Source organism: Physeter macrocephalus, chromosome 8, assembly GCF_002837175.3.
Source record: "Physeter macrocephalus isolate SW-GA chromosome 8, ASM283717v5, whole genome shotgun sequence".
Classification (NCBI taxonomy): Eukaryota; Metazoa; Chordata; class Mammalia; order Artiodactyla; family Physeteridae; genus Physeter; species Physeter macrocephalus.
In genome coordinates, this window is record NC_041221.1 from 22,123,894 (window position 1) to 22,151,470 (window position 27,577).

A 27,577-nucleotide genomic window follows, 5' to 3' on the forward strand; every position below is an offset into this window, starting at 1 on the left:
ATATATTGGGTTTCTCAAGGATTCATGTGTTTTTCTTAAATCCAAAAAGAGGCAGAGCTGTCTGGATAGAAGAAGCCTTTTGAAAGTCAGCTTTTATTTGTAAGTACCTCCACATTTTCTACATGCCGGCACAGGCTACTTACCCACTGGGAAAACGAATGCACAGGGGTCTATCAGCACCTAGTCAGAGCAGGGCTTTCTATCTGCCTTTGGTTTGCTTCATTTGTGTTATCTTAAGTGAAACAACACTTTCTGATTTTAAGCTTAAAGACAACATGACTAGATGGTTGGTTGTATTATGTGTAACAACTGATTGTTGTTGTTGAAAGAAGCAGGCATTTGTCAAAAAATGAAACATTACACGGAGAACAGGCTTGCATTCTGACCCTGCTCTCCCTCTCGTAATCCCCGGAGCACGCACCTGAAAAGTACATGTTCCGCGATGGAATTCAGGGTTGATAGAAATGCGGAGCTTACGCACCCCAGAGGCGCTTCATTTTAACGTCAGGACTTCACCACTTCCCAGACCCATAGCAGCCCCCTGCTCCTTCCCAGCCGTGGCCTTTAGACCTCAAGCCATGATAGCACACTTGTAGTTACAGGTATGTTTTTCTTGACTTATGTAGACTTCTTGTAAAAGGACATCTCACTAAAAAATAATCATCTCCAGTTTCTCCTGAAAATTGGTAGATCTCCTGATCTTCATTCCTGATGACAACAATCACCAGCTGAGAAGCAGCTGCCCCATCTTGGCACGTTCTCCCCAGTTTGCCACACTCCTCACCCCTCCCTATTGCCTCATTCCCTCTGCTGCACTCTGGAGCCTCCCCTACTCGACCTCTGAAGGGATTTTGCCTGCCCCATCATTAAGGAAGTCCATCCTTCATGCCAGAATCAATGATTAGGGTCATCTCTGGTCTTAGCAATTACGTAAATTGGTTTTGATCTTTTTAACACAAATTTTACTGAGAACTTAAATATGTCAAAACCAAAGTACAGAGATGAAAACTTTCATGTAAGCCCATACTTTGATTACACCATTGCTGTGGTGAGCCATACCTCTAGCTTTTATTCACAATTTCAAACAGAGTGATGCCCATTGCCAGCGACACTTTGGAAGAGGTGACTTGTGGTGCCAGAAAAGTGGGGGGAGGGGAGAGGCAGAGCAGCAAGAGGTAACAGGGAGCTTGTATTCTTATCAAGGTATGAGTGCTGGTGCTCGTTAAAAATTTTTAAGCTTTGTATTATTGCTCTCTTTTTAATTATTTGTATTTTAAAAATTTAAATTATTTATTTTAAACGAGTTTTTTATTTTATTTATTTATTCTATCAGAACAAACTTGACAGCAGGTTGTGGGCTGTGGGTAGTTACTAGTTTGTAAGCGCTACCTCTCAATCTGTTTCTTGCTGAGTTGGCCCCATAGACATACCGCTGTGGCTAGCACAAGGATTTCTCCATCATTCTTCTCCCTCCATCCCCCAAATAAGATCCCAGGCTCCAAGTGACCTAACTATGAGATTCCTACACTTACTCAGTTTATTAGCAAAACCGAGCTGACCGACAAAACAATGAGCAATAAACATTGCCCATCCACATTCACTGAGTCAGGCTAAGGGTTCTGTCTCTGCCTGAGTTAGGAGCTGCCTGGCTTGACTGTTTGGGATTTTATTTAGCTAGTAGGTCAACCAGCATAGATTTTCTTTACCCGTTGGGGCAAGTGCCAATTACTTGTTAATGACTGCCCCTCTGTAATTGCCCTCCAGAGTTTATAGTCTGGAAAAAGTCATGTATGCAAACAGCAATTCCAATGCTAGGTAAGCCTGGGGATATTAGAGGTGTCTCACCTGGGCCGCTGTAAGAAATTGCCATAGACTGGGTCACAAACAACATTTATTTCTCACAGTTCTGGAAGCTGGGGAGTCTGAGATCAAGTCTGCAGATTTGGTGTCTGGTGAGGGCCCTCTTTCTGGTTTGCAGATGGCCGTCTTCTCTCTGTGTCCTCATTCGGTGCAGATGGAGAGCAGAGAGAGAGGAAGCAGCTCTCTCCCGTCTCTTCTTATAAGGGCACGAATCCCATTCGTGAGGGCTCCACCCATGTGACCTAATTACTTCCCCAAAGCTCCACCTCCTCATACCATCACATTGGGGATTAGGCTTCCTCATATGAATTTTGGTGTAACTTTAGGACACTCCACCAAGTTGATCAGGGAAGAAGTAAGGAATCATTCTCCGAACTTCTGCTGCCAGTTTCTTAGTAAGTAAAGCATATGTTGAAACTCATAACCATAGTTTCCTTTACTGGCAAAAGTAGAAAATAGTTTTGGTCTCTGCTGAAATGAAAAGCAATATCGCAGTGCTGTGTATTTTTGCACAGAATTTTGCACAAGTTGATCAGGGAAGAAGTAAGGAATCATTCTCAGATCTTCTGCTGCCAGTTTCTTAGTAACTAAAGCATATGTTGAAACTCATAACCATAGTTTCCTTTACTGGCAAAAGTAGAAAATAGTTTTGGTCTCTGCTGAAATGAAAAGCAATATCTCAGTGCTGTGTATTTTTGCACAAACACCAAAGCTATCGTGATGTAGGGTAAGTGGAGAGAGAAATGCCCTCCTACTTTAATGCTACTAATAGGAAACAAACACTGAAGGAAGAACCATCACTCTTCACTATACACACTGAGACTCTCAAAGATACTTAACATTTCAGACACTTAGGTTGTTGTCGAAGCCATACATCAGTGTAGGTTTTGCTCAGGGTGTGGACAGGGGGGGAAGTACTAAACTAGGGCATAGAGCAATTCTAGCTGACATTTTCCTCCTAGAAGCTTTTCATGTCAAGCAGAGTGATGTGCTTCTCTAACCTATCATGAAGGAAACTAAATAAATCCTGAGCCTCAGGGATGCAGGCTGAACGTGTTGCCCATATGAATTCATTTCATCTTAACCACAACCCTATGAGACTGGTAGTTATCGTTTCAATTCACAGATGAGGAAACTGAGCCCCAGAGAAGTTAAGTGACTCAGCCAAGGCCATGCAGCTGATGATTGTAGAACCTGGAGCTGGACCCGACTTTGTCTGACTCAAAAGTGCTGGCAATTATTTAGTGAACTTCCTACTTTCAGACGGGTAGTGGTCACAGTATAAACAATGAAAATAAAGAAACAAAGAAAATAAAGAAAGAGGTGAATGGGAGAAGCATGTCCGTGGGAGATGGACTTGGGAGCTGAGGAAGCAGGATGGAGTGGGGAGCTGTCTGAATCTCAGGTTTCCAGTTTAGGGATAGGGATCTTTCAGACGGGTAGTGGTCACAGTATAAACAATGAAAATAAAGAAACAAAGAAAATAAAGAAAGAGGTGAATGGGAGAAGCATGTCCGTGGGAGATGGACTTGGGAGCTGAGGAAGCAGGATGGAGTGGGGAGCTGTCTGAATCTCAGGTTTCCAGTTTAGGGATCTGAAATTGATGACACCATTAGCAAAAGTAGAAGAGTCAAGAATAAGAGCTGTTAATGGGAGATTAAATAGAAATAATAGTTTTAGACTTACAAGTTTGAGTTTTCAATAAGGCACCCAAGTAGAATTCCAGTCATCCACATGGGTGGTGGCCAGTTGCAGAGCCATAAATGAGCAATGCTTGGATGTAGTTTTCCATCAGCTGAATATCTCTCAGACACATCATCCAACACAGCTGTCACCATTTTAGCAGCAAGACTCTCAAGGAAAAATGCTTACCTACTTGTCTACATGTTTGTGCCTATTTTACTTAAATCTCTCCCTTAAGAAGCTTACAAAAATGGACGCAATGCAAAAATATTTTTAAATTAATAAACTAACATGCAAGGAACTTGAAAGAGAAGACAGAAACAAAAATGAGGATGATGCAATAAAATGAAAAGCAAATAGCAAAAGTTCTGACCACATTCAAGATGCACACGGGGAAGGAGGCAAAGATGGTGAAGTTTATTTGTCTGATGTTAGGTATTGATACCTTAGCTTTCTTGTTGTTTCCATTTGCATGGAATACCTTTTTCCCATGCCCACACTTTCAGTCTGAGTGTGTCTTTAGATTTGAAGTGAGCCTCTTGTAGGCAGCATATAAATGGATTTTTCTTTTTTGTAACCTATCAGCCACTCTGTGTCTTTTGATTGGAGTATTTAATCCATTACATTTAGAGTAAATGAAGATTGAGGACCCTGGAGTCAGATTGCCCACCTGCAAAGCCACTTACACAAGTTATTAACCTCTCTGGGTTTCCCTTTCCCATCTGCATAATGGGGATAAAGACAGGCATTCTTTCATGGGAATCGCTGTGAGGATTAAGTACGTGCATACACACACTATTGCTATTAATTGTTCCGAAATTTCCAGCAGCCGACACAAGTGCAGTGCTTTAGTGTTCATAAGGTGGGATCAAATCACTCATTCATTGATATATTTGAAACCAAGCCACATCAGGCTGCAGCTGGATGCTCCCCTGGGTCCCTGACCCAAGCTCTAACAAACAGGCCCTCATAACCATTAGGATGGGTCTGTAGTGAACAGTGTGCTCGGTAACTTCCTTATGGAACACGGTTTAACACATCGAGGGGGGAGGTTGTTAGCTAGGACATCTCTTAATGCATATTTTAATCAGATATATTCTTTGGTAGAGTGAGATCAGGTGGAGAACATTGCGTCCAGTTTAATCCAAGTTCACTGGATACAGAGGAATCCATAGATGACCCGGGAATCAGGCCATTTTCCATAAATATTATTTCATGCCTCTGAGTTTTGGGAAACACTGGGAAGCTGTGAGTTCCAGTCCTGCTCTCCAAAAGGTGCCTGAAACTCAGATGCCCTGAGCTCCCTGGTGAGGGCCGATCTCCATGCTGGGACACTCAGCTCACCTGGCTGGGATGACTTTCCTTCAGAGAACTGTGAGGTCTGATCCGTCCTCCCAGGAGCCCCAGGCAGCAGAACTAAGTGCTCCTTAGACAGCAGTTCCGAATCTTCAGAATCAGACGAGCACCTGAACACAGCAGGAATGCAGTGGACGTTTGATGGATAGAAGAAGGTGAGGAGGAAAGAGAGGAGAAGCCAGGAGCAGAGGCTTATGTTAATTTCACCTCCGTCAATACCAGTCACTTGGGTTATAAAATAACCTCAATAAACATGCATTTACTTTATGCCACATTCCCTGCAGGTGAAACTTGCAAAACAAACAGCTTGCCAAATGTGTTCCAGGAAACTGAATGAGTGGTCTCGCTGTGTAGCTAGAAGTCAGTTAAATATTTGGAGATGGGAGAAATTATTTGGATCATGGAAGAAAGAGCTGTTTCAGGCTGTCATCAAACATTTATCAAAAGTTCAGTTATAAGGACTTCTTGAAGTGAACTGAGCTCTTCTAGAGACTGAGCATAATTTTCTCTAGGCTTTACTAAGCCCAAATGAGTCCTTGACGTTGGATTTAAACCCCACTCCCAGAGCTCAGTCTCTTCATTTATCACTGAGGTCACATCAAACCCGCATTTGAAGCCTGCTGCCTGGAAACAGATTGGGCAGTCGTTTATCAGGCAGAGAAGCTTGTTTGCTGCACCTTGATTCCGTGAAAAGCAAACCGTTTCTCCCATGGCCAGTCTGTTCTCCTTGCCAGGACAGTTGTCATTTTTACGGCGCAGGATCCTGCCTGTTGATTTAACAGCTCATGCCTCCCGTCAAGGAGCAAGATGTTTTCCAACTGACTGCATATACCTCCAAATCATGTCTTCCCCCTAAGTCATGAGACAAGAGATATTAGCAAGCTCTGATGGAAAAGTGTAACTGTTCTTAAGAAATGACTCTGCATTTCCACCAAAGTTAGTTAGTTAGTCTGCTTCATGGTTCTAATATTTTAAATTGTTTGGTTTTGCTCCCGCACTTTTAAGTTGCGGATTTATGGCAACAGTAGTATTTCATCCATCTTTTTCTAGAATGATACAATTCACTCGAGGAAAGGAAGGAAGAAATCTTTATCTCTGAGCCAGAACTTTAATTCCTCTTCCCCCTTCATATATATGTACATATATATACGTGTATATATATGTGTGTGTGTGTGTGTATATAAAGTTTAGTGCACTGGTCTCAACTGGGAGCGATTTTGTTCCCCAGGGGACATTTGGCAATGTCTGGAGACCTTCTTGGTTGTCACACGGGAAGGAGAGATGCTCTTGGCATCTAGTGGGCAGAGGCAGGGACGCTGCTCAACACCCTGCAGTGTGCAGGACACCCCCCAACAAAGAATGATCCCACCCGGATGTCAGCAGTGCCCCGGCTGGGAGACTTGCTTCAGTGCTACCCCCTTCACTGGCATCATCAGAAGGCCGTGTGGGTCACTGGATCGCCCTCTTGCCGCGTTCCTCTTCCCTTAGCTGTTACCGTGGTTTTCTCCGTCTTCCTGGCATCTTGAATGGGCGGGTTCTGTCCGTTTTCCTTCCCAGTCATCCCCCACCCCCCAACCCTCAGAGTTGGTTTCTATCTTCACCCTCCGCGGAGTAGGCCCCCCACCGGTCACCGGGTGCCTCCTCTTCAAACGCCCCCGAGAGCTTTCTCCACCTCTGATTGAACTCCTCTGGGGCCCAGGGGGATGAACACCCGTCCCAGAAGGCACAGCGCGAGGCCCGCGATGGCCCCGTGTTCTGGCCTCTCAGGTATTTCCAGGGTCCTTTACTGACCCCCGCCCCGTCCAGGCTGAGGGCCTCCCCCAGGTCACCGCTCTGATATTTTGTTTCCGTTTCTTCCCTTGGAGCCCTCGCCCACTGCAGTGGACACGTGAATGGTGCCTCTGGGCGGATACTCCCCACGGGAGCATGCCTCGGCTTTGACCTTCCACCGCAGCTGGGGGCTCCCTCCCTGCTCCTCGCAGACGTCACGCCCCGCCCGGCTACCCCCGACAGTCGACAGTCGACCGAAGGGCAGTCTCTCAATAGACATTTACTGAGTGCTTCTCCTGCACCAGGCACTTTGCTGTTGCGTGTGTCTACGGGTTAACAGAACGTAGTCTCTGCCCTTGTGGAGCTCACAGACCAGGCAGGGAGACCAAAGAAAGACGGAGAGGACGTCCATACCAAGAGCCTGACGGCAGCTCTGGGGCTGCGTTTCAGTTCAGCCTTCCGAAGCTGTGTTCCAAACCATCCCGTGCACCTAAGCACTCCAATAAAAATTAATTTAAAAAATAAATAAGCAAGCAAGCAAATAAATAAATGATAAAATAAAATTACGCCCCCCAAAACTGGGGGACCTTCAGGACGTGTAAATGAATACATTTTTATAGGTTATCTACAAATACTGATAAAGAATCTGTTTTTTAAATATAACCAAAAATAGAGTTTTCAAAAGGATGAACTTCAAAAGTAAATACAAACAGACTAGGTGTTACAAATCAGTGGTAAATATGAATTAGTAACAGGAATCATAAATACAAATTAATAGTGAAAAGAAGTAGAAATTTCCACTTATCCTCACTGGAAATCTTGGACTTGTCCTTCAGCTCCATATGCGTGATAACTCTATTCCTCAAGGGATGATAAACCACCCAGGGACCAGTAAAGGCAGAAAATGGTTAGTCCCTGTATAAGTCTGCTCAGGCTGCCATAACAAAGTAACACAGACCGGGCCGCTAATACAACAGACGTTTATGTTCTGACAGTTCTGGAGGCCGGAAGCCTGAGATCAACGTGCCGACAGGGAAGGTTTCTTCTGAGGCTTGTCTCCTGGGCCTGTAGAATACCACCTTCTCACTGTGTCTTCACATGGTCTCTCTGGTGTGTCTGTGTCCTAATCTCCTCTTCCTATAAGGACACCAGTCACACCAGATCGGTCATACGAATGGCCTAATTTAATCTTAATTCCTCCTTTAAAGAGCCCGTCTTCAAATACAGTCACGTTCTGAGGTCCTGGGGGTTAGGACTTCAATATGTGAATTTGGGGGTACACAATTCAGCCACAACACCCCCTCCGCCAAGGAGGCCAGAGGGAAGAGTGTGCACCCTGTGCCTGAAGGAGCCTTTCCCCGCCTGCTGAGTCCTCACCCCCGCCTGCTGAGTCCTCACCCCCGCCTGCTGAGTCCTCTCTTTTCTTTCAGGAGCCCGAGAGGCAGTACATGCACATCGGTACCATGGTGGAGTTTGCATTCGCCCTGGTGGGGAAGCTGGACGCCATCAACAAGCACTCCTTCAACGACTTCAAGTTACGAGTAGGTACGTTGTGCAGATCCGGGGTGGGCTGTGGAGAAGGCCTGGCATCAGGAACAGGTTCACAGAAAGCTCGCAATCCTTGCAATGTTGGTGCAGTACAATGACAAATGCGTCGTTAGAACGGCAGGACTGGACGGCAGGTGGAAGGGCCCAGGGCGGCTATGAGCTCCTGAGGCACTTTGGTGCCAATTAGAAAAAAACAAAAAAACAAAAAAACAAAAAACAAACGCCTGCTTTGGTTGCACCCAGGCTGCAAGCACTTGCTTTCAGAAGCGGGCCCCGAGCTGGGTTTCAGTCCGTCCAGCCACGGCCGTTTCTGCAGGTCATGGTAGGCTCAGCCTTCAGCCATGCCAGGAGCTGATGCAAGCCTGACTGTAAACCCCTCCATCATTTTATGATAGTAGGACCCACTTTGGGCTATGAGACGCATCCAGACTTCAAAGACGTCAGACTGTTTTTTAAAAGTGCATCTTGGAACTGTTGGAATAGTCCCACACTCCTGGGGTCACAACCTAAAGAACCCGAACTGTGTCCTAAATTGTAACAGAGCTGGAGCTTTTCGGATTGAATGTTCAAATCCCGGAGAAAAAAACAACTTTCTTCCAAAAAAAAAAAAAAAAAATTCAAGTAAGTTCTTCCCTTGCTTTAAGCTGATTCTTGAGCGTGTTTCATGCTCCCTTGCCTTTTACAAATGTCTTTCCAAAAGAAGTGTGTTTTAAACCCTCAGGTCTGCACACACCGCCTTGCAACGTTTGCATGGCCACTTGCAGCCATTTGTGATTTGTAAGGGCTTCTTTGACCATTTTATGCTGTTCTTGGCAACATATTTTGCTGCTTCTGAAAGCAAGTCCATATAAGAGTAGTCCTTTTAACAAATTCCATCTGAGTGGCCTTTCACCTCTCTTGCATACAGATTTCAACTTTAAAAAAATCCCAATATTTGGGGCTATTTTCTTCCTTTGGTGTTCATATGTTCTGAATTGTAAAACCCAGAAATATTATACATTTCTTGAGCAAATGGGATTCTCTTCACAGCATGTATGTCTTATTGTGAGCATCTGAACACATTTTTCTTTAGACCTTCTCATCCGTGTGCCCAGTGGACCTTTATCTGGCTCCACCCGTACAAAGATGAGAAGGGCCAGGTGGGCAGGAAGCTGCCCCCATCACACGTGGAGGCGGCCCTTTCACCTGGAGCTTTTTATTGCTTTAACAGCTTGGAAAATGGGCTCCTCGAACTTTCATAGTATGCTCCTTAGAAAAAGAAATCAATTGCATGGCAGAATATGACCCCTGTCAAATAGTCTTTTTTTTTTTAATTGAAGTACAGTTGGTTTACAATGTTGTGTTAATTTCTGCTGTACAGCAAAGTGATGCAGTTATACGCATATATACATTCTTTTTTTAATATTCTTTTCCATTATGGTTTATCATAGGATATTGAATATAGTGCTCTGTGCTATAGAGTAGGACCTTGTGGTTTATCCATTCTACATAGAAAAGCTTACGTCTGCTGACCCCAGCCTCCCACTCCATCTGTCGTCAAATATGTATGGACCAAAACAGTATTGCCCTTCACGGCGAGGGGGGGACGGGACAATTCTTTGCTAGTCATACGTGTCACATCAAGAGCCCAGGGTTCTTGGTCTGGACCATAACAATATTTTCCAAATTAATGTGAGCAAGTCAATGGACTTCCTTCAGTAGGTACTTATTGAGTGCTTACTTTACACTGGTTATTGAATACCGATTAATATCTGTACGCTCACCGCACACACCAGCTCTTTTAGATGTGTCTGCGGAAGCCCTGCTCAGTGTAGCCTCTGAGCTTGCCTTTCCCCAGACGCTCCGTCTCTCCCAAGGGCAGCTTCCTGGCCCCATCTTTGGACATAGTTCCATCCAGTGGCAGTTCACGGTAGGAACTCAGAAGGGTAATATTAGCCCCTACCAAAGCCTGATACATAGTAGGAGCCAAACTCGCTCCTGACGTCCTTTTCCGCATGTCAAGCTGTAGAGTCCGTCGGGGCGCGGGAGCCACAAATCCAGCACGCTGCTGTGCCTCAGCAGAGATCACTTCGCTGCCAGCAGTATCGGCCCAGGCTCCCTGCCCTGGCCCAGAGCCACACACCAAGCAGGACTCAGAGCCAGGACAGCTCAGGGCAGTGGCGTCCGAGATCGCCGGCCAGCAGCAGGAATAAATTATTTGGGATGTCTGAAACAGAGATTTGCGTTTTACTGAACACTCCACAAAAGCAAAGGAGAACTTCTTTCTCACTCTTGCGTACCTTCAGGGATTTTGTGGAACAACGTTTGTGCTGTGTTGCCTGCCCCCCTTTCCATTGCAAAGGGGAGGCTTTGCCCCCGATCTATAACTGGCCTTGTACACGAAGCACTTCAGCAGTGGGGAGTGAAATCTCTCAGAAACACCCTCATTAATTCATACGATTTGATTACTGCGGTAAGGCTGGGGAGGAGGGGGTCTTAGATCCAGGAGAAAATAGAGGGGGGAAAAATCAACCAGTGTCCATACCTCTGTTTCTATTTCTGTGGCCTACCTCCCTGCGACGCCCATAACAACTGTGGGTCCGTGAGTGTGAACTGAGTTCTTGGGACAAGTAGGAATCGCCCTACTTGCTACACCGGGGGGTGGGGGAAGACCCCAGGCAGGGGTCTGTGAGAATTAGAAGCTTGTACGTGTCAAGCTCACAGAATAGTACGCGGCAGGTAGAAAATGCAGCACACACGTCAAGGGGCTGCTGGTGGTTTAAGCAAAACGTTAGAGGGAACCCAGAAGTCCACCAGCGGCAGGACGGCCGATAAAGAGAGCTCACAGACTCGCTGTGGCCGGTTAAAATTAAAATAGGTGCATTTCAGAAGTAATTAACCACAAAACTATCGGCAAACAAGATAATCATCTCTTGCCTAAGATTATGTGGCATCACAGAAAAACAATTATAATGTTGAGTTTTATAAAGTATACCAATTTTACGCTATGACGGAATAATGATAAATAGACATATGAGCACTAGTCAAGAAGAGGAAGAAAGACAAACATTTTACTGTTTTTGAAGATGATGAAATGAGACGGATTATGGTTCTTTGTTTTAGAGTTCCATGAGTTGGGCGAATGTTTGCTGCGTAACGATGGTTCGGGAATGGTCTTGTAGAGCTTTCCTGTTTGAGACAGTTGCTTACACTGTCAAGTTCATGATTCGAATCGTGCTCAGCTGGTTCTGGTGTGTCACAGGTATTAACCATGGCCCTGTAATAGCCGGTGTGATCGGAGCTCAGAAGCCACAGTACGATATCTGGGGCAACACCGTAAATGTGGCGAGTAGGATGGACAGCACCGGCGTCCTGGACAAAATCCAGGTAATTCAGTCTCTGCTCTGTCGTTATCCACCACGTCTGTCCACTTGGGAACCACGAATAAGTATATAATAAGGATAATATATTAAAACGGAGGGAAGAAAGTAAACTTTGTAATTTAGTTAAACTTTTTATTGGGGAAATACTAATTCGTTTCTGCATTCACCGTGAACCATAAAACTTGTGAAATAGTATGAAGGTTATTGCATTGGGGAAAATAGGTGATCACAGCGACCAACAGGGCAGTGCGGCCACCTGATGGGAGGGGCGGCAGGGGTGCCCTTCTCCTTGGTATAACCCAGACCAGACGTGACCACCTGCCTTCCTCTCCCCGGGGGCTGAACTTGGAGGATGAGTGAAGGGGCCAGCTGCGGAGAGGAAGAGATGAAAGGGAGTGAGGTGAAATGACAGTACTAGATCAGACTAGCATGGGATTCGGATATCTGGAAATGGCCGGAAGGCTCTGGAATCCACCCAAGGGGGAGAATTCCAAGATCTGACAAGTTAAAAGCAGCGGTGACTGCGCACACCTGCTCGGGTCGCAGCACCAGCACCTAGAACGAGACTCACTCTCCGAACGAGAAGGATGCGTGTGTGTGTGTGCGCGCGCACGTGTGCCTGCGTTGTCTATGTGGAGCTTTCTGTTTTCCTCGCCCTCAAAGAGCAGTGGTTCCACATTTCACCCCAGCTTTGTTGTCTCCTGGAAGATAAATTCCTGCAAAATGGCGAGTTTGTGTGAAAATCACTGGACACAACTAACAGGCTTTATCAGTTTTGTGTCCTCTTCAGAGAATTCCCTGAGCCCCTGTTCTCTGCCTCAGCTTGGCGGAAATCCTCAAATAACCCTGCCTCCCAAAAGTACGGTGGACACTGGAGTCCACTGTTAACCCCTGCAGGAAGCTGTCAGCTCCAGCATCACCGAGAAGGGGCTTTTCGTGAAACCCCTGCGTAGCTCGCTTGCTTTCAGTGAGACTCGACCTCATTCCTCCGAGAGGATCCTGTCTCCGTGGCCTTTCTCAGGCAGAGCTTGACCTTTAGATGGAAGGTGACACACGTGACTTCTACGTGTTCGCCTTGCAGTCAGAATATGAGTCAGCAGTTGCTGAAAGTTAGCAACCATCCAACAAAGAGAAGAGAGAGAGAAAAAAAAGAGGAGTATGGAAGAGGAGAGGAAATATCCCAGGCCTTCCCGGACAAATTGGCCACTGCCGAGGAAAAAGAGAGCTGGCTGTTCTCACGGGATCTGCTCCAGACCAAGCGCTCAGCAAAAAATGGGGCTCCTCTGACTAGGGCTTTCTGTCTGTACATGGCTGGCCGCTCCCCATGCCAGGGATGCTCCAGCGATCCTGGGCAGCCTGCGTCTTCTGCTTGGTGGGGAGAAAGGCAGGCTCCTACCAAGGACACATTGGCCCACCCGTGGGCCAACCTAGGCCTCCACCACACACCAGGAACGTTCGGAAGATGGACGGTAGTTCCGCACGCTTCACGACTCTCCAAGCAGTTTTCAAGCACTTAGGATAAGTATCAAAAGCAACCTGAGAGAGGCCGGTCAGGGGAACGTGCCCTCCCGGAGACCGTAAATTCCCTACAGGTCAATGTGGACAATGCTCACGTGTGTCTCTAAGAGGAAACTGGGCCTCATAAAAGTCCCTGTGACTTAGTGCAGTGCAGCCACCTGGACGTCTCTGGGCGCTTTCTCTGAGCCCGGGGAGGGAAGAAGACAGGTTTCAGCCCGTCCAGAGTGAGGGATGTCTTCCGCAGGCCCGCGCATTCACTCAGCTCAGCGGCTGGAGGGTCCGCACCTGGGTAGGTTTCCTTCTCCGGAGGGCAGAGCTCACCCCAGCTCCACTAGCCTCTCATTTCCATTTATGTGCGAAAAAAACAGTAGTGAGATGCCAGGAAAAATTAAAAATGATGCTGAGAATATTTCAAGCTTCCCCTGGGCCTGAAGAACAAGTTCTTTTTATCAAAGAGGATTACACTCCCACCATGCTTCCTACGCCCCAAGCACAGCACAGGAAACCCCTCATCCCCCAGCCACGCTTCCCCTGGGCTTGGAGGAATCATGGCTGGAGTTAATTAGGCTGATGGCCTCCTCTGAACGTCACGATAATTGTGTGGTTGGTGAGACAGATTCAATGGCCAGCTCAAAACTGCCGAGGGCGGGCTGCTCAAAACTGCCGAGGGCGGGCGGGCTGCTCAAAACTGCCGAGGGAGGGCGGATGGCCTCCTCTGAACGTCACGATAATTGTGTGGTTGGTGAGACAGATTCAATGGCCAGCTCAAAACTGCCGAGGGCGGGCGGGCTGCTCAAAACTGCCGAGGGAGGGCGTGCTGCTCAAAACTGCCGAGGGAGGGCGTGCTGCTCAGCACCAGCCTCAACTGCAAAACTAACCTCCGAGGCTCCGAACGATGTGTTTGCTCACTGCGTGGAAGGCCGGAAGCCAAACGTCTGTAGCAGTCTCTCATTCTGATTGCCCCTAAGAACTCTAATCAGGAGAATATATTTGTCATCTGATTTTCTTGACTATGTCCATATTTTTTCAGTTCTTATCTAATGTTCCCGAGCTACCACCTGTCCTCCTCCTCTGGGACTTGGCCCCAGCCAGGGGAGGGCAGGACGTGAGCATCTGGCCTTTGCATCCCCCTTTTTCTTCCTGCTCTGCTCAGAAAGACCCACACTTTGGCCCCTTTGCTAGGGCCCGGCCACTGGGTCACACTGCAGAAGACAGATGGATTTTTCTAGCTCTTTCCCACAGCCTGCCCTTGAGATCGTCACAACACACACTTCAGCCTTACTTCTGGAGCCCCCTGGACGCTGTCCTGCGTTCTAGAAGCCCAGCCCTCCTGTGGTTTGGGTGTGCTGCCACCTCTGCCCCATGGCAGTGTCCATCCTCCAGGCCTCTCTCAGCCACCAAGGGGCTGGCTCCTTGCCCCTGCTGCTGCCCCAACACCACACGGCCCCCCGACGGTGTCCCCACCAGAACCAAAATTGTGATGTGGCATATGCCCGGCACACGTGTGTCACCCACATACCCAAGGGGGCCGGGCCCTACGGGTGGCATGGCCGTTTCCTCTGATGAAGTGGGATGAAATCCCTCCTCGTCTGCTGTTTCACATGGTTCCAGAGCAGTGTCACCAGGGATTTCTGGGAAAATAGCTCCCTCCCTCTCTGCTCAGGTCCCACATACCTCCTGGGGGACCTGGCTGGGGGACCACGTTCCTGATGGGTGGTGCCTCACCTCAGAAGCTGAGGTCTTGTTTGTAGCCCAGTCTGTGCACCTCACACGTTCTCTGCTTGAGAGGATGCCTTTTGCAGGAGGTTCCTCTGACACGCAAGCATCAGACCCCTGCCCTCGGTCCTAGGCGTGGTCTGTCTCGAGGGCACGGCACATGCTCAAGCTGAAGACAATACAACACACCTCACCTCCCCTCCCCTCGGAGAGAGGATCCGTCCTACCCAGCAGGTTTCCCTGCCCACTGACCCAGCAGGACCAGGACGTAGTACAGAGATGGGGTCCTCACCTCGTGGTGCAGTGGCAGGAAATCAGGAGTCCTGTCACGTTGACAGGCTGCCCCGGAGGGGTCACTCCTTTCAGCATCCCGAGTCAATCCAGTGAGGTGGGGAAACGTTCCAGACCTGACTCAGAGCATCCTGTCCGCCCTTAGGCTGGTGCAAATTTTTTTTAATATTCTTTTCCATTATGGTTTATCATAGGATATTGAATATAGTGCTCTGTGCTATAGAGTAGGACCTTGTGGTTTATCCATTCTACATAGAAAAGCTTACGTCTGCTGACCCCAGCCTCCCACTCCATCTGTCGTCAAATATGTATGGACCAAAACAGTATTGCCCTTCACGGCGAGGGGGGGACGGGACGATTCTTTGCTAGTCATACGTGTCACATCAAGAGCCCAGGGTTCTTGGTCTGGACCATAACAATATTTTCCAAATTAATGTGAGCAAGTCAATGGACTTCCTTCAGTAGGTACTTATTGAGTGCTTACTTTACACTGGTTATTGAATACCGATTAATATCTGTACGCTCACCGCACACACCAGCTCTTTTAGATGTGTCTGCGGAAGCCCTGCTCAGTGTAGCCTCTGAGCTTGCCTTTCCCCAGACGCTCCGTCTCTCCCAAGGGCAGCTTCCTGGCCCCATCTTTGGACATAGTTCCATCCAGTGGCAGTTCACGGTAGGAACTCAGAAGGGTAATATTAGCCCCTACCAAAGCCTGATACATAGTAGGAGCCAAACTCGCTCCTGACGTCCTTTTCCGCATGTCAAGCTGTAGAGTCCGTCGGGGCGCGGGAGCCACAAATCCAGCACGCTGCTGTGCCTCAGCAGAGATCACTTCGCTGCCAGCAGTATCGGCCCAGGCTCCCTGCCCTGGCCCAGAGCCACACACCAAGCAGGACTCAGAGCCAGGACAGCTCAGGGCAGTGGCGTCCGAGATCGCCGGCCAGCAGCAGGAATAAATTATTTGGGATGTCTGAAACAGAGATTTGCGTTTTACTGAACACTCCACAAAAGCAAAGGAGAACTTCTTTCTCACTCTTGCGTACCTTCAGGGATTTTGTGGAACAACGTTTGTGCTGTGTTGCCTGCCCCCCTTTCCATTGCAAAGGGGAGGCTTTGCCCCCGATCTATAACTGGCCTTGTACACGAAGCACTTCAGCAGTGGGGAGTGAAATCTCTCAGAAACACCCTCATTAATTCATACGATTTGATTACTGCGGTAAGGCTGGGGAGGAGGGGGTCTTAGATCCAGGAGAAAATAGAGGGGGGAAAAATCAACCAGTGTCCATACCTCTGTTTCTATTTCTGTGGCCTACCTCCCTGCGACGCCCATAACAACTGTGGGTCCGTGAGTGTGAACTGAGTTCTTGGGACAAGTAGGAATCGCCCTACTTGCTACACCGGGGGGTGGGGGAAGACCCCAGGCAGGGGTCTGTGAGAATTAGAAGCTTGTACGTGTCAAGCTCACAGAATAGTACGCGGCAGGTAGAAAATGCAGCACACACGTCAAGGGGCTGCTGGTGGTTTAAGCAAAACGTTAGAGGGAACCCAGAAGTCCACCAGCGGCAGGACGGCCGATAAAGAGAGCTCACAGACTCGCTGTGGCCGGTTAAAATTAAAATAGGTGCATTTCAGAAGTAATTAACCACAAAACTATCGGCAAACAAGATAATCATCTCTTGCCTAAGATTATGTGGCATCACAGAAAAACAATTATAATGTTGAGTTTTATAAAGTATACCAATTTTACGCTATGACGGAATAATGATAAATAGACATATGAGCACTAGTCAAGAAGAGGAAGAAAGACAAACATTTTACTGTTTTTGAAGATGATGAAATGAGACGGATTATGGTTCTTTGTTTTAGAGTTCCATGAGTTGGGCGAATGTTTGCTGCGTAACGATGGTTCGGGAATGGTCTTGTAGAGCTTTCCTGTTTGAGACAGTTGCTTACACTGTCAAGTTCATGATTCGAATCGTGCTCAGCTGGTTCTGGTGTGTCACAGGTATTAACCATGGCCCTGTAATAGCCGGTGTGATCGGAGCTCAGAAGCCACAGTACGATATCTGGGGCAACACCGTAAATGTGGCGAGTAGGATGGACAGCACCGGCGTCCTGGACAAAATCCAGGTAATTCAGTCTCTGCTCTGTCGTTATCCACCACGTCTGTCCACTTGGGAACCACGAATAAGTATATAATAAGGATAATATATTAAAACGGAGGGAAGAAAGTAAACTTTGTAATTTAGTTAAACTTTTTATTGGGGAAATACTAATTCGTTTCTGCGTTCACCGTGAACCATAAAACTTGTGAAATAGTATGAAGGTTATTGCATTGGGGAAAATAGGTGATCACAGCGACCAACAGGGCAGTGCGGCCACCTGATGGGAGGGGCGGCAGGGGTGCCCTTCTCCTTGGTATAACCCAGACCAGACGTGACCACCTGCCTTCCTCTCCCCGGGGGCTGAACTTGGAGGATGAGTGAAGGGGCCAGCTGCGGAGAGGAAGAGATGAAAGGGAGTGAGGTGAAATGACAGTACTAGATCAGACTAGCATGGGATTCGGATATCTGGAAATGGCCGGAAGGCTCTGGAATCCACCCAAGGGGGAGAATTCCAAGATCTGACAAGTTAAAAGCAGCGGTGACTGCGCACACCTGCTCGGGTCGCAGCACCAGCACCTAGAACGAGACTCACTCTCCGAACGAGAAGGATGCGTGTGTGTGTGTGCGCGCGCACGTGTGCCTGCGTTGTCTATGTGGAGCTTTCTGTTTTCCTCGCCCTCAAAGAGCAGTGGTTCCACATTTCACCCCAGCTTTGTTGTCTCCTGGAAGATAAATTCCTGCAAAATGGCGAGTTTGTGTGAAAATCACTGGACACAACTAACAGGCTTTATCAGTTTTGTGTCCTCTTCAGAGAATTCCCTGAGCCCCTGTTCTCTGCCTCAGCTTGGCGGAAATCCTCAAATAACCCTGCCTCCCAAAAGTACGGTGGACACTGGAGTCCACTGTTAACCCCTGCAGGAAGCTGTCAGCTCCAGCATCACCGAGAAGGGGCTTTTCGTGAAACCCCTGCGTAGCTCGCTTGCTTTCAGTGAGACTCGACCTCATTCCTCCGAGAGGATCCTGTCTCCGTGGCCTTTCTCAGGCAGAGCTTGACCTTTAGATGGAAGGTGACACACGTGACTTCTACGTGTTCGCCTTGCAGTCAGAATATGAGTCAGCAGTTGCTGAAAGTTAGCAACCATCCCACAAAGAGAAGAGAGAGAGAAAAAAAAGAGGAGTATGGAAGAGGAGAGGAAATATCCCAGGCCTTCCCGGACAAATTGGCCACTGCCGAGGAAAAAGAGAGCTGGCTGTTCTCACGGGATCTGCTCCAGACCAAGCGCTCAGCAAAAAATGGGGCTCCTCTGACTAGGGCTTTCTGTCTGTACATGGCTGGCCGCTCCCCATGCCAGGGATGCTCCAGCGATCCTGGGCAGCCTGCGTCTTCTGCTTGGTGGGGAGAAAGGCAGGCTCCTACCAAGGACACATTGGCCCACCCGTGGGCCAACCTAGGCCTCCACCACACACCAGGAACGTTCGGAAGATGGACGGTAGTTCCGCACGCTTCACGACTCTCCAAGCAGTTTTCAAGCACTTAGGATAAGTATCAAAAGCAACCTGAGAGAGGCCGGTCAGGGGAACGTGCCCTCCCGGAGACCGTAAATTCCCTACAGGTCAATGTGGACAATGCTCACGTGTGTCTCTAAGAGGAAACTGGGCCTCATAAAAGTCCCTGTGACTTAGTGCAGTGCAGCCACCTGGACGTCTCTGGGCGCTTTCTCTGAGCCCGGGGAGGGAAGAAGACAGGTTTCAGCCCGTCCAGAGTGAGGGATGTCTTCCGCAGGCCCGCGCATTCACTCAGCTCAGCGGCTGGAGGGTCCGCACCTGGGTAGGTTTCCTTCTCCGGAGGGCAGAGCTCACCCCAGCTCCACTAGCCTCTCATTTCCATTTATGTGCGAAAAAAACAGTAGTGAGATGCCAGGAAAAATTAAAAATGATGCTGAGAATATTTCAAGCTTCCCCTGGGCCTGAAGAACAAGTTCTTTTTATCAAAGAGGATTACACTCCCACCATGCTTCCTACGCCCCAAGCACAGCACAGGAAACCCCTCATCCCCCAGCCACGCTTCCCCTGGGCTTGGAGGAATCATGGCTGGAGTTAATTAGGCTGATGGCCTCCTCTGAACGTCACGATAATTGTGTGGTTGGTGAGACAGATTCAATGGCCAGCTCAAAACTGCCGAGGGCGGGCGGGCTGCTCAAAACTGCCGAGGGAGGGCGTGCTGCTCAAAACTGCCGAGGGAGGGCGTGCTGCTCAGCACCAGCCTCAACTGCAAAACTAACCTCCGAGGCTCCGAACGATGTGTTTGCTCACTGCGTGGAAGGCCGGAAGCCAAACGTCTGTAGCAGTCTCTCATTCTGATTGCCCCTAAGAACTCTAATCAGGAGAATATATTTGTCATCTGATTTTCTTGACTATGTCCATATTTTTTCAGTTCTTATCTAATGTTCCCGAGCTACCACCTGTCCTCCTCCTCTGGGACTTGGCCCCAGCCAGGGGAGGGCAGGACGTGAGCATCTGGCCTTTGCATCCCCCTTTTTCTTCCTGCTCTGCTCAGAAAGACCCACACTTTGGCCCCTTTGCTAGGGCCCGGCCACTGGGTCACACTGCAGAAGACAGATGGATTTTTCTAGCTCTTTCCCACAGCCTGCCCTTGAGATCGTCACAACACACACTTCAGCCTTACTTCTGGAGCCCCCTGGACGCTGTCCTGCGTTCTAGAAGCCCAGCCCTCCTGTGGTTTGGGTGTGCTGCCACCTCTGCCCCATGGCAGTGTCCATCCTCCAGGCCTCTCTCAGCCACCAAGGGGCTGGCTCCTTGCCCCTGCTGCTGCCCCAACACCACACGGCCCCCCGACGGTGTCCCCACCAGAACCAAAATTGTGATGTGGCATATGCCCGGCACACGTGTGTCACCCACATACCCAAGGGGGCCGGGCCCTACGGGTGGCATGGCCGTTTCCTCTGATGAAGTGGGATGAAATCCCTCCTCCTCGTCTGCTGTTTCACATGGTTCCAGAGCAGTGTCACCAGGGATTTCTGGGAAAATAGCTCCCTCCCTCTCTGCTCAGGTCCCACATACCTCCTGGGGGACCTGGCTGGGGGACCACGTTCCTGATGGGTGGTGCCTCACCTCAGAAGCTGAGGTCTTGTTTGTAGCCCAGTCTGTGCACCTCACACGTTCTCTGCTTGAGAGGATGCCTTTTGCAGGAGGTTCCTCTGACACGCAAGCATCAGACCCCTGCCCTCGGTCCTAGGCGTGGTCTGTCTCGAGGGCACGGCACATGCTCAAGCTGAAGACAATACAACACACCTCACCTCCCCTCCCCTCGGAGAGAGGATCCGTCCTACCCAGCAGGTTTCCCTGCCCACTGACCCAGCAGGACCAGGACGTAGTACAGAGATGGGGTCCTCACCTCGTGGTGCAGTGGCAGGAAATCAGGAGTCCTGTCACGTTGACAGGCTGCCCCGGAGGGGTCACTCCTTTCAGCATCCCGAGTCAATCCAGTGAGGTGGGGAAACGTTCCAGACCTGACTCAGAGCATCCTGTCCGCCCTTAGGCTGGTGCAAATTCCTAATGTTCTTTCAGTTGTAGGTCATTTTATTCATGTGTATTAAACCTGAAACACATGGCCATTTGCAGAGTCGACTGTGCTGCTTCTTGCGTGTTTTCTCTCATCTATATTAAAATCTATCATTAATATTTATTATTTTGTGAAATGACATTAATAACAATTTATAAACATCATCCAAAATCCCACCACTTCAACATAGGTTTACTTCCTTTTTTCCAGGTCTCTTACATGTGAAAGCATAATCTTCATGTGGTTAAAATCATGGCATGGATCCAGGCTTAATTCTTTTTTGGGGGGTGAAATAGTTCGACATGATTTCATCGTCTGATCCGTGACATTGATCATGATAGCGTCGCAGTTTTTTTCTGTTTGATTTTGTTTTTGTTTTCTTCAGGACACCATAAATTTGAATTTTATTTTAAAATCATTATAATTAAACATGTCATTATTTTTCAGTTCTATAAATTGTAACTGATTTCTGTAAATAATAACAGATGTCAGTAGTCATTTTTAAATAAACGTTTACCGCGTGTTTGGCCCAAGTTTAACTCTCAAAAATATGGAACGCTTCACGAATTCGCGTGTCACCCTTGCGCGGGGGCCACGCTAATCTTCTCCGTATCGTTCCAGTTTTAGTGTATGTGCTGCCGAAGTGAGCACGGTAGCATCGTAGTTTACTTAACCCTGGAGATTACTCGGATCTTAGGTTGTTTCCAGCTTTTCACTTTCACAGCACTGAATTACACATTGTCCTTAGAAAGCTCTTCCTCTCATGGATTATTCTCTCATCTGACTTCTCAGGAGTAGGATGAATGGGTCAAAGAGCATGAACATTTGGGGCTCTTTATTCTTGCAGTCAAATGCCCTTTGAAAGGGTTGTGTCCGCATCTGCACTGAGCACCTCTTCATCTGTCACTGTGCTTCCAGGTTACTGAGGAGACGAGCCTCATTCTGCAGACCCTGGGATACACGTGCACATGTCGAGGAATAATCAACGTGAAAGGAAAGGGGGACCTGAAGACGTACTTTGTGAACACGGAGATGTCACGGTCCCTTTCCCAGAGCAACCTGGCATCCTGAAGCGCCGCCTCGGTTTTGGCAAGAAGACTGTGTTTTCAGGAAGATAACGATGCACTTTCTGACTGCCACTTCTGTCCCTCGTTTGTGATGTGTGTGCTCTGTTCTGTCCTCCGGAGCCTCTGTAGACTCATTCCTGTGAGCCGGTGGCCTGCCGTTTGGTGTCTGACGTGTGCCAAGATCGCCCTGCCACGATCGCCCTGCCACTTGCGACGTGCTTACTCCTGAACAGAAGGAAAAGGAGCGCGCATTACAGCGGAAAAGCCTTCAGAGAAACTGACAGAGAGGAGAGAGACGAAACAGACAAAAATTCTTAAGGCAATAAAACTCGGGGGGTGTATATTATCTTCCGGTGCATGTTCTTTTCTGGAAAAATATGGTAGCTCGCCAACCGCATCCGCTAGTCTGATACTAAAACACACAGTATGTGTGACTAAGTTGATTCTGTCACCCCCCCATAGAATCCGACTGTGTTCACCCACGTGTCTCATTGCAGTGACTGTCCACAGGCCCAGCTGGGATCCGTGGCTCCGTCACCTCGCTCTGTCGTGTCTCGTGCCAGCAGCACGTCACCATCCATCACCAGAATTAGTTCTTACAACCTAGGACTAGTTTTGTACCAAACACGTCTGATGTTTTGATGCCATTGTCTTTTGTAAGGTTAATTCATTAAAAGTTTTATGTACTTTGGTTGATAGTCTGTATCTTCCGTGCCCTCTTCTTCTTTCTCCTGCGGTTTGCTCCAGAACTGAGTTGGCTTTCTACTGATTCTCCCATGGGCAGTTGTTTCAGAAGCAGAGATTGAACCCTCCTTGGGTAAATCAGATCGGGACCAAGTTTGTGATGCCGATCCTTGATTACGCAACTCCCTGGAAAAGACAGTATGCTTCACTGTGTCACGTGGTCTGTTTTCATTTTGGCATCTCTAGGGAACATTTGCAGGGAAAAATATTTTACTACTAAAAACATTCTCTACTAGCAGTGGCATGCACTCCATCCACGTACTCTGATCTACTGTAATACGTCGGTAGAGCTGTGAGGCACCGAATAATTGGGAACTAGGTACACCAGCCTCACAATAGTCTGAACTAACGAGAGAAGCCACCAAAGCCCCATGAGCTGCCTGTTATGTCTGAGGAGACTTAAGAAGGCACAGGGACTTCCCTGGTGGTCCAGGGGTTAGGACTTCACCTTCCAGTGCAGGGGGTGCGGGTTCGATCCCTGGTCGGAGAACTAAGACCTCATGGCCAAAAAACCAAAACATAAAACAGAAGAAATATTGTAACAAATTCAATAAAGACCTTAAAAATGGTCCACATCAAAATAAAAAAAAAAAAAAAATAGGGCCCAAAGCCAACCTTGATGCATTTTTGAAGAGAGACCTGGAAAACTGTGTTCTTGTAAATCCAACTCAAGAGTTTTGATTTCTTTCTTCCCCTAAAGAAATCATAATTTGCCAAAGGGTGAAAAATAGGTCATACATAATCAAATGTTTAAAATCAAAGCCGCAAACACCAGCCTGGTTGGGCACACCGTAGCTCAGGGCAGGCATCTGTAAGAAGTCGACGACCCCAGTGGTCCATTAGGAAGAGGCTGGGAACTCGGACTTGAAGCAGGAGGCCTCCGTTTAATCCCTGACTCTGTTTTTTGTTTTACTAGCTGTGAGACTTTGAACACATTTTTCAGTTTCTCTTAGGACTCTTTTCCTCATTGGTAGCTCGTGGGATCAGGTCTGATTAAAAGAGCTAATGACCGTGAGAGAGGCTGGCAGGTACCCAGCTTGTTGGACCCAGCGCACTGCAGCATCAATATGGCCACCCTGCCAGGGCTTTGGCTCATACTTGGTAAAAAGAGCTTATCGAAATTAATAACCGGCCTTCATCATCAAAGTGGGAATACAGCATGACTTGTCCAATTGTCTGCCCCAGTCAGAAAGTTTTTGATCCTATAATTGCCACTCAGTATTGACCTTTATACATCTAATTCCCAAAAAAGGTGACTGAGAGAAGAAAAATAGTATAAGGGCATTTCTCTTCACTGTAACCGAAATCCGGACTAGGATGCCCTAGGTTTCAGGGACCTCGAACTGCCCCTGTGGGTTCTTCCTCCCTTGGAGCCTACAGCATCCATCCTGGGGCTCTTTTTGTCACCTGCCCTTAAAGGTAGACACCTGCAGATGGGTGATTCGCCCAGTGCCCTTAACTGTGCCCCTCAGCCCCTGCCCCAGATGCAGAAGGAGAACTGTTTTTCCCCAAAGCTGTATCTCCAGCCTTATCAAACAGTAGATTTTTTAAAGCAAGCAGAGTCATTATCAGAGGCCACCTCGCAAAGGGCTGTGCATACATGGGTCTCTCAAACTGAGGTTCCCAACCAGCAGTATCAGCATCTCCCGGGAACTTGTTAGAAATGCACATTTTTCAGGCCCCAGTGCAGACCTGCCAACTCAGAAATCCTGGTGGGGGGCCCAGCACGCTCCCTGTGCTTTGCAGAGCAAGTCCTCCACGTGATTCTCATCCCCAATCAAGCCTGAGACCCCCCCCCCCTGCATTTTACAACAGAGGAGCCAGGTGCAGAGAGGTTCAGGGGCTTGTCCAAAGTTTCCCAGTTGATCAGTGACTAAGATGAGACTAGAAGGGAAAACTGCCTGTTTCCTGAATCTGAACGTGTGACTTGTGGTCAAGGCTCCCTAAGTTCCGGCAACCACGGACATTGCTGTGAGCAAATCATGCAAATGAGAGGACTTGCCAGCCATGTCCACCGTGGCTGCAGCATTGATAACACGTAAGAATCTCGCCTCAAAACCCTCCTTAACCTCTCAGTCTTGTAGGAAGCCCCCCTCTCGTGAAAAACACTGTGAGTCCAGTCCCCTTAACACTGCAGTATTTTTAATACATCTGTTTAGAAAAGTCTACGTTGTCATGACTCTTCCATGTTATTCTTTTTCCCAGCTCAGTGTGCTTTCCTAAAGACAGACAGCAACACTGCTTTTGAAAACACACTGACAAATGGAAATGTAACAAATCAAAACAAATTCTTTTAATGTATGTTTCTCTTTGATAAGATGACTATTGGGCGTTCACTGACTGGCTTTAAGGTGTAAAAGTCAAGATGCTGAAAGAAATATAATTTTCCTTTGCTGCCTAATAAACATAAGTGCTTTTGAAAGCTTGCCCAATTAAAGCCCTGCTTTTTAAAAGTAGTAGAAGGTTAAGGGAGTAGAATCTGACTTAAAGTAACTGAAAATGACCTGACATTAATTTATTGCAACTACTTTCAGATGAAGGCATTTCTTTTTTTTTCTTTTTTTATTTATTCGTGGCTGCGTTGCATCTTCATTGCTGCACACGGGCTTTCTCTAGTTGTGGTGAGCAGGGGCTTCTCATTGTGGTGGCTTCTCTTGTTGCGGAGCACGGGCCTAGACGCATGGGCTTCAGTAGTTGTGGCACGCAGGCTCAGTAGTCGTGGCTCGCGGGCTCTAGAGTGCAGGCTCAGTAGTTGCGGTGCACGGGCTTAGTTGCTCCGTGGCATGTGGGATCTTCCCGGACCAGGGCTCGAACCCGTGTCCCCTGCACTGGCAGGCGGATTCTTAACCACTGGGCCACCAGGGAAGCCCCAAAGGCATTTCTTAGAGATGACTTGTCTTTCTTGGTAATCAAGACTGAAGAAAGAATAATTTATAAAAATTTCCATCACCCAAACTTTATATATTTTCTATCATGTTACTATAAACATGCTTAATGCACCCAAAGGCATTCCAAATAAACTGCTATTTGTTTGAAAAAACATAAAAGACACCGACAGTGAAAAAACATTTTCAAAAGTATAAGGAAATATTTAAGAATCATTCAGCCTTGAAATTGCCAGGAACGCAGTGTCATAAGTCCTTAGAGAATCAAGACAATAAAACCAGCAATGGAGGAACCAGCATTGAAATTAATTAGATCACCTGCCCATAAACTGCTAAGCTGTGGAAAATTTAATCATGATAGGTGAGGGATGATTTCTTCCAAGAGATCCATTCATTAAAAACATAGCCAATATCTTAATACTTGAATAAGTTTCAAATCACCTCCAAAGTAAACATTTCTAACTTTGGTTAAAGGCAGCAGCTGCTTCCTAAAAGAAAACCGGTCAAAGTGACAGTCACAGCCCCTATCGTGCAGGTTAAGACTACACTCCAGTGGCTTACGGATTCCCACACAAACTCCTCAAGGTTTAGAACTCCCACTTTAAAGCTGAGGAAATGTGGGCTCAAGTAGGTGAGTCAATTTGCCCCACCCCGTGGAGCTAGAAGATGCAGGAGCCACAGTGTTCCCCCAGTCTGTCGAGCGCCAAAGCCCGAGCTCTTCCTGTGACCTCTGGCTGCTTCTCCACCGAGGCCACCCATCCTACTAGGGGCTTTTGTCCTCGGTTCTCCAAAATTCTGTTATTTGTGGCTCAGGCCTGCGCGGGGCAGGGGGAAGAATGTTGTAGACGCTAGAGTTCAGCTGTGCCGAAAGGCAATTTCATTATATCCCCATTAAGTACTGTTTTGTGCTGTGAGACGGTAGCGCTTTCCATAACCGGTAAGAAAAGTACCTGCGCACCATTGCGCGAGCGCCTCCGCCAGGAAGCCTCGCAGACGTGGAGAGGAGCGAGCAAAGATCAGCCCAGCCGCGGTCAAGGGGGAGCAAGGTTTTCATTTTGTTCAGATGCTCATAATGGATCAGCCTCCAGCATCATTCCATCTGAAATCGGGTCGCGTGCAAACCGTCATACCAGGTAGGTGTCCGTCCTCAGAGTCGCAGGCCTTTGGCCAGGCTGGTCGCCAAGGAAACGTGCGGGAAGCAGCCCTGCGCGGTCCTTCCCGCGGCCCCAGCGCATCGGGGGCCCATCAGGGGCGCCCGCTGGCCCGGGAGGTCCACACGGGGGCCCTGAGGCCGGCGCCACACCGCGTCCCCCACTCCGCGCCCCCCACCAGGGCCATCCCTCTCGCCCGCGCCCTTCGGGCCATGCGAGGGCGTCAGGCCGGAGAAATGTGCCCGAAGCCGGGCGCCTTGATGCTGGGGATGTCGTTCTTCCGGTAGAAGTCGGCCTTCACGTGGCCTGCGCGGCTGTGATCCCGGTTCGGGGGCTCCACAGGCTGGTGGATGCGCCGCCCGTAGACGGAAGACGTCAGCACCCACACTGGCCTCTCGCGCTCCTGTTGGGGGTGAGAGGGTCGGGGAGCAGAGCGCTCTTATCTGTCCAGCCCGCGTGCCGCGCACCTGCGCCCCACCTCCACCTGGCTTCTTAGGACCCCTCCACGCTGACGCCGGGGGGGCCTCTTTAACCAATTCACACCCTGTCCCCCCTGCTCAGGGCCTGCCGCTGTCCTCAAGTCTTTCAGAGGAAAGACCAAGATCTCGCACGGGGCAACAGGTACCCACTGACTACAGGGTCCTGTTCCTCCCCCTCTCCTCCCTTCTCCCCGAGCTCCTCCTCCCTGCCTTCTGTCCGCCTTCTTCCTTCTCCCAGATACACATCTCCCCAGATCTCCCATCTCCCCAGACCTCCCATCACCCCAGACCCCCCATCTCCCCAGACCCCCCATCTCCCCAGACCCCTCATCTCCCCAGACCTCTCATCTTCCCAGATCTCCAATCTCCCCAGATCTCCCATCTCCCCAGACCTCCCATCTCCCCAGACCTCTCATCTCCCCAGACCTCTCATCTTCCCAGATCTCCAATCTCCCCAGA

General features: G+C 48.6%; 2 protein-coding genes and 1 non-coding gene across 3 annotated transcripts in view; 1 reads left to right on the forward strand and 2 right to left on the reverse strand.

Annotated features, from left to right (window-relative positions):
- The window catches only part of ADCY2 (adenylate cyclase 2), a 438,072-nt gene extending 415,936 nt beyond the window's left edge, over nt 1-22,136 (forward strand). Inside the window, exons 23-25 of the mRNA XM_024121370.2 lie at nt 8,100-8,214; nt 11,459-11,583; nt 21,711-22,136. Of these exons, the coding sequence (XP_023977138.1) occupies nt 8,100-8,214; nt 11,459-11,583; nt 21,711-21,863 (393 nt within the window). The 3' untranslated portion in view covers nt 21,864-22,136. The remainder of the gene's footprint in view (nt 1-8,099; nt 8,215-11,458; nt 11,584-21,710) is intronic.
- On the reverse strand, nt 21,337-21,443 carry LOC112065516 (U6 spliceosomal RNA). The gene has a single exon (XR_002892069.1). It is a non-coding gene; the product is annotated as a U6 spliceosomal RNA (small nuclear RNA).
- Nucleotides 22,137-24,803: 2,667 nt separating the features above from the next.
- CFAP90 (cilia and flagella associated protein 90) overlaps nt 24,804-27,577 on the reverse strand; it is an 18,971-nt gene continuing 16,197 nt past the window's right edge. The window contains exon 4 of the mRNA XM_024121363.3: nt 24,804-27,042. Coding sequence (XP_023977131.2) covers nt 26,863-27,042 — 180 coding nt within the window. The 3' untranslated portion in view covers nt 24,804-26,862. The remainder of the gene's footprint in view (nt 27,043-27,577) is intronic.